This window comes from Somniosus microcephalus, chromosome 17, assembly GCF_052327205.1.
Source record: "Somniosus microcephalus isolate GS21.2 chromosome 17, FLI_Smic_1.0, whole genome shotgun sequence".
Taxonomy (NCBI): Eukaryota; Metazoa; Chordata; class Chondrichthyes; order Squaliformes; family Somniosidae; genus Somniosus; species Somniosus microcephalus.
The window spans coordinates 14,785,345-14,792,046 of record NC_141003.1 but is presented as its reverse complement, the minus strand read 5'-3'; the positions used below and the strand labels follow the sequence as shown (position 1 = coordinate 14,792,046).

General features: G+C 47.8%; 1 protein-coding gene across 1 annotated transcript; it reads right to left on the bottom strand.

Moving 5' to 3' along the window:
* Positions 1–270: 270 nt before the first annotated feature.
* LOC147105516 (uncharacterized) lies at positions 271–3,965 on the bottom strand. The gene is made up of 3 exons (XM_086010914.1): positions 3,771–3,965; positions 1,958–2,097; positions 271–604 (listed from the first exon to the last, which is right to left on the bottom strand). Exons 1-3 carry the CDS (start codon positions 3,948–3,950, stop codon positions 271–273), a joined length of 654 nt encoding a protein of 217 aa, XP_085867040.1. The 5' UTR covers positions 3,951–3,965.
* Positions 3,966–6,702: the final 2,737 nt, after the last annotated feature.

Genomic DNA, 6,702 nt, shown 5'->3' with positions numbered 1-6,702 from the left:
TTTCTCTCTCTCCACAGATGCTGCCTGATCTGCTGAGTGTTCCCAGCATTTTGTGTTTTTATTTCAGATTTCCAGCATCCACAGTATTTTGCTTTTGTATCAATGTTTGACTCCTCTTACTGCTCTCTGAAGTGGACTGTCGGGTTACTACAAGACGACCCTGCGCCACCTTCTCAAGGGCAACTAGGGATGGGCAATAAATGCCAGTCTTGCCAGCGACGTCCACATCCCGAGACTGAATTGTTTTTTAAATATCCAATCTACGTACGCTCACCTAACAGCTAACGCACTGACCTTGGCATCAAGAGCAGATTTCATCAAACGCTGCTCTTTCTCCAGGTCTGCTCGAGTTTCTGCGAGGGCCTTGGTGAGGCGGTGCTTGGTTTCCGCCAGCTCCTTGGATGAAGCCTCTTTCTCCAGTCGGAGCGCCGCAAGTTCCCCTTGCAGTCTGCTCTCGCTCGCCGCCTGATTCTTCACGCCCTCCTTCAGTCGCTCGAGCCCCTGGCCCAGCTGAGCTTTCTCTCTCGCGGACTCCAGCGCTTGTTTCCTACTCTCGTTCAGGGCCTCGGATTTCTCCTGCAGTTCCTGCTTTACACCACAAACACTGGAAAGAAGGAAAAGTTGGTCACAAAATCAGTTTGTCGTAACAAAACGCGAATCCATTTCACATCTGTGAAAATAGGTGCAATTCGGATTCCGTGCACCACCAGTCGATAAACTGAAATTATTAACTCTTTGCACATCACGCATAGCACCAAACTTTGCTTCTCTCCCTCCGTGACCTTTGAAAGCTCAGCCCAGCCCATTTAACACAAATTACACACAATGCATGGAATGCAATTTAATTAAAGCCCATGAGATTAAAAGGGCAGTGTGGATACAAAATTGGCTGAGAGACAGAAAGTAGAGAGAGAGAGTGGTGAACGGTTATTTTTCACACTGGAGGGTGGTATACTGTGGTGTTCCCCCAGGGGTCAGTATTATGATCACTGCTCTTTTTGATATATATTAATGACCTGGACTTGGGTATACAGGGCATCATTTCAAAGTTTGCAGATAACACAAAACTTGGAAATGTAGTAAACAATAAGGAGGATAGTAACAGACTTCAGGAGGACATGGACAGACTGGTGAAATGGGCAGACAGATGGCAGATGCAATTTAACACAGAAGTGTGAAATGGTAGGAAAAGAGGGACAATATAAACTAAATGGTAGAATTTTAAAAAGAGGTGCAGGAAGAGAGAGACCCGGGGGTGTATGTACACAAATCTTTGAAGGCGGCAGGACAAGTTGAAAACAGTTAAAAAGGCACATGGGATCGTGGGCTTTATGAATAGAGCCGTAGAGTACAACAGCCAGGAAGTGATAGTAAACCTTTATAAAACACAAAAATAGACCTCAACAAGAGTATTGCGTCCAATTCTGGGCATTACACTTTAGGAAGGAGGTTAAGGCCTTGGAGAGGGTGCAGAGGAGATTGACCACAATGGTACCAGGGATGTGGAGAGACTGGAGAAGCTGGGATTGTTCTCCTTGGAGCAGAGACAGTTAAGGGAAGATTTGATAAAGGTGTTCAAAATTATGCGGCATTCTGAGAGAGTAGATGGGGAGAAATTGCTTCCACTGCCAAGGAGGGTTGGTCACCAGAGGACACAGATTTAAGATAATTGGCTAAAAAGTCAGGAGTGAGATGAGAATTTTTTTTTGCTATGCAGCGAGTTCTGGAATGCGCTGCCTGAAAGGGCGGTGGAAGCAGATTCTATAGTAATTTTCAAAAGGGAATTGGATAAATACTTGAAAAGGAAAAATCTGCAGGGCTATGGGGAAAGAGCGGGGGAGTGGGATTAATTGGAGAGCTCTTTCAAAGAGCCGGCACAGGCACGATGGGCCGAATGGATGTATGATTCTGATTCTAACCCAACAACACAAAAGTAGACAGTAATTTCACGCCTTACATTTTCTTCTCGGCCTCGAGCTGTTGGTTCAGTTCTTTGATTTGGTTCTCTCGAGCGGAGTGCTGTTTTTGGAGCTGCTTTTGGTCGTCTTGGGCCTGTTTCTCGCTCCTCTCGGCCTTTGCAATGTCAGATTCCAGCTTCTAAAAGAAGAACTCTCATTACTGCACAGAGATGACCATTTCAACCAGTTTCTGTGTAAAACCGCTCATTGCCCACTTAAAGGTTAACTGCTTATATTCAGAGAGCTAGTTCACTGTAGTTTTAACTTTATTTTTGGTTTAAACTTTCAACAACTGATCAAAATATCTTAAATTGTAAACTACATTTTGACCTTTTGTTGCCTTGGGCTTCAACACAAGCATCTGCTGCAGTTGCTCTACTGGACAAAGCGGGTGCTGGCCACCAACTGCACAACAGTTTCTGTCTCCAGGCAGTTTAACTTCTTTTTAATTCATTCTTGGGATGAGGGCATCATTACCCATCCCCAATTGCCCTTGAGAACCGCTGCAGTCCGTATGGTGAAGGTTCTCCCACAGTGCTGTTAGGGAGGGAGTTCCAGGATATTGACCCAGCGACGATGAAGGATCGGCGATATATTTCCAAGTCAGGATGGTGTGTGACTTGGAGGGGAACTTGGAGGTGGTGGTGTTCCCATGCACCTGCTGCCCTTGTCCTTCTAGGTGGAAGAGGTTGTGGGTTTGAGAGGTGCTGCCGAAGAAGCCTTGGCGAGTTGCTGCAGTGCATCTTGTAGATGGTACACACTGCAGCCACGGTGCGCCGGTGGTGGAGGGAGTGAATGTTTAAGGTGGTGGATGGGGTGCCAATCAAGTGGGCTGCTTTGTCCTGGATGGTGTCGAGCTTCTTGAGTGTTGTTGGAGCTGCACTCAACCAGGCAAGTGGAGAGTATTCCATCACACTCCTGACTTGTGCCTTGTAGATGGTGGAAAGGCTTTGGGGAGTCAGGAGGTGAGTCACTCGCCACAGAATACCCAGCCTCTGACCTGCTCTAGTAGCCACGACATTTATGTGGCTGGTCCAGTTAAGTTTCTGGTCAACAGCTCAGGCTAAATAGAACAAAGATGAGTTCGGCAAAGAGTATTTTATTTGAAAAAATGGACTGCAGCAATCCTGGTTCAGTTTGTGAAGCAGTATTCCATTCCCATCTCCCTCACCACAGACACTTGGCAATGTTGATTAAGAGCCGCCCTGTTAAACCTGATCTCGATGATTCCTTACTGTGTTGTGCGGATAGTGGGGTCTTCCTGCCTTTCAAGCGCGTGGTGGTTCGTGCCGCTCTTCAGAAACCCGGTTATTTTGTTTGAATTGGGAGGGAGATTAAAAACTGAAGAGTCCGAGTTCACTGCCATTCCAATAGTGATAAGGAAAAGCTGATCCAATGGCTACCTGCCGCACACAGTTAGATCCCAAGTTAACCTATAGTGACCTCTGAACCCAAGCTCAGCTCAGAAAAGACCTCCAATGCACCAATTGCACGACAGATTCTGTGGCCAAGCACTTCGACTTAAAAAAAATCATTCTCAAGACATGGCCGTCGCTGGCAAGGCCGGCACATATTGCTCAGCTCAGAAAAGGCCTTCTTGCTCATTACTGTAATATACATTAGTGACATAAACTGGACATATCAATATAAAAACGAATACTGCTGAAAATAAATATGAATCCCATTTCTCCCCTCTTGACCTTGCGCTCTGGGCATTACACACACAACACACTGGTGCTTAATCATAGCATTCTTGTTCTTCAGAGTAAATTTTATCTTTAAATTTTAGAACGGAGGACTTTTTTTTGGTACCTTAATCTGCGTTTCCAGTTGTTCTACTTTCTGTTCCGAGGTCAGTTGCTTCTCCTTGTAGTCTTTAAGGTTGGCGTCCAGTTGAGTGCAATACTCAGTCTTCTCGTGAAGTTTTGATACAGCCTGATCCAGTTGAGCCTGGGCCTTGGTAAGCTCCTGGGGGAAATACAACATGTCCATAATGTAGTGGTTATGTTACTGGTCAACAACAACTTGTATTTATATAGCGCCTTTGATGCAGTAAAACATCCCAAGGCGCTTCACCGGAGCGATTATCAAAGTAAATTTGACACCGAGCCACATATGGAGATATTAGGGCAGGTGACCAAAAGCTTGGTCAAAGAGGTAGGTTTTAAGGAGCGTCTTAAAAGAGGGAGAGGCGGAGAGGTTTAGGGAGGGAATTTTAGAGCTTGGGGCCCAGGCAGCTGAAGGCACGGCCGCCAATGGTGGAGCGATTAATATCGGGGCTGCGCAAGAGGCCAGGATTGGAGGAGTGCAGAGATCTCGGAGAGTTGTAAGCAATGTTCCCTCTCATTTTTTTTTCCAGCGCGGGAGCCCTTGAACCGGTTGCGCGGCTCATTGAAATTTCCCGCACATGCGCGGTTTTTCCATTTAAAAGCCGGTGAGCCAGCTTGCGCGGGACCTCCAGACCGCTGGACGGCCGCACAGCTTAATGGGAACATTGGTTGCAAGACTGGAGAAGGTTACAGAGATAGGGAGGGGCGAGTCAATGTAGGTCAGCGAGCACAGGGGTGATGGGTGAACGGGACTTGGTGCGAGGTAGGACACGGGCAGCAGGGTCTTGGATCAGCTCAAGTTTACGGAGGGTGCAGGGTGGGAGGCCGGGCAGGAGAGGGTTGGAACAGTCGAGTCTGGAGGTAACACACAGGCACGGGTGAGGGATTCAGCAGCAGAGGAGTTGAGGCAGAGGTGGAGTCGGGCAATGTTATGGAGTCGGGAGTAGGCGGTCCCGATGGAGTGGATACGGGGGTCGGAAGCTCAGCTCAGGCGGACAAGTAATCCAGAGAATGAGAGTTAAAATCCCACCCTTGCCGTTTGAGAATTTGAATTCAATTAAAAAAAATATAGGAACGGTAGCGTAGTGGTAATGTCACTGGACTAGTGATCCAGAGACCTGGACTAATGATCCAGAGACGGGAGTTCAAATCCCACCACGGCAGCTGGGGAATTAAAATTCAGTTAATTAAATAAATCTGCAATAAAAAGCTAGCATCAGTAATGGTGACCATCAAATTATCGGATTGTCGTAAAAACTTATCTGGTTCACTAATGTCCTTTAGAGAAGGAAATCTGCCATCCTTACCCAGTCTGGCCGATATGTGGTTGACTCTTAACTGCCCTCTGAAATGGCCTAGCAAGCCACTCAGTTGTAACAAACCGCCACAAGAAACAATAAGAATGAAACCAGATGGACCACTCGGTACCGGCCATGGACACGGCAACGGCACACCCAGCCTGGTCAACCCTGCAGAGTCCTCCTCACTAACATCTGGGGACTTGTGTCAAAATTGGGAGAGCTGTCCCACAGACTAGTCAAGCAACAGCCTGACATAGTCATACTCACAGAATCATACCTTTCAGCCAATGTCCCAAACTCCTCCATCACCATCCCTGGGTGTGTCCTGTCCCACCGGCAGGACAGACCCACCAGGGGTGGCGGCACAGTGGTATACAGTCGAGAAGGAGTGGCCCTGGGAGTCCTCAACATTGACTCCGGACCCCATGAAGTCTCATGGCTTCAGGTCAAACATGGGCAAGGAAACCTCAGAGTCAGAGTCATACAGCACAGAAAGAGGCCCTTCGGCCCATCGTGTCCGCGCCGGCCATCAAACCCTGTCTAATCTAATCCCATTTTCCAGCACTTGGTCCGTAGCCTTGTATGCTATGGCGTTTCAAGTGCTCATCTTAATGCTTCTTGAATGTTGAGGGGGTTCCTGCCTCTACCACCTTTTCAGGCAGTGAGTTCCAGATTCCAACCACCCTCTGGGTGAAAAAGTTCCTCCTCAAATCCCCTCTAAACCTCCTGCCCCTTACCTTGAATCTATGCCCCCTGGTTATTGACCTCTCTACTAAGGGAAAAAGTTCCTTTCTATCTACCCTATCTATGCCCCTCATAATTTTGTACACCTCAATCAGGTCCCCCCTCAGCCTTCTCTGCTCCAAGGAAAACAACCCCAGCCTGTCCAGTCTTTCTTCATAGCTGAAGCGCGCCAGCCCAGGTAACATCCTGGTGAATCTCCTCTGCACCCTCTCCAAAGCAATCGCATCCTTCCTATAGTGTGGCGACCAGAACTGCACACAGTATTCCAGCTGTGGCCTAACCAGCGTTTTGTACAGCTCCATCATAACCTCCCTGCTCTTATATTCTATGCCTTGGCTAATGAAGGCAAGTATCCCATATGCCTTTTTAACCACCTGATCCACCTGTTCTGCTGCCTTCAGGGATCTATGTACATGCACACCAAGGTCCCTCTGATCCTCTGTCCTTCCCAGGATCCTACCATTCATTGTGTATTCCCTTGCCTTGTTAGTCCGTCCAAAATGCATCACCTCACTTTTCAGGGTTAAATTCCATTTGCCACTGTTCCGCCCATCTGACCAACCCATCTATATTGTCCTGCAGACTGAGGCTACCCTCCTCGCTATTTACCACCCCACCAATTTTCGTGTCATCTGCGAACTTACTGATCATACCTTTTACATTCACATCCAAATCATTAATGTAGACCACAAACAGCAAGGGTCCCAGCACCGATCCCTGAGGTACCCCACTGGGCACAAGCGTCCAGTCACAAAAACAACCTTCGACCATCACCCTCTGCCTTCTGCCACTCAGCCAGTTTTGGATCCAATGTGCCAAGGCACCCTGGATCCCATGGGCTCTTACCTTCTTGACCAGTCTCCTATGCAG

Coding starts and splice junctions, on each gene's coding strand:
- LOC147105516 (XM_086010914.1), bottom strand. CDS start 3,950: ATGGACATGTTGTATTTCCCCCAGGAGCTTACCAAGGCCCAGGCTCAA. Junction 2,098..3,770: donor AACTGGAAACGCAGATTAAG/GTACCAAAAAAA, acceptor TTCTTCTTTTAG/AAGCTGGAATCTGACATTGC. Junction 605..1,957: donor CTCGAGGCCGAGAAGAAAAT/GTAAGGCGTGAA, acceptor CCTTCTTTCCAG/TGTTTGTGGTGTAAAGCAGG.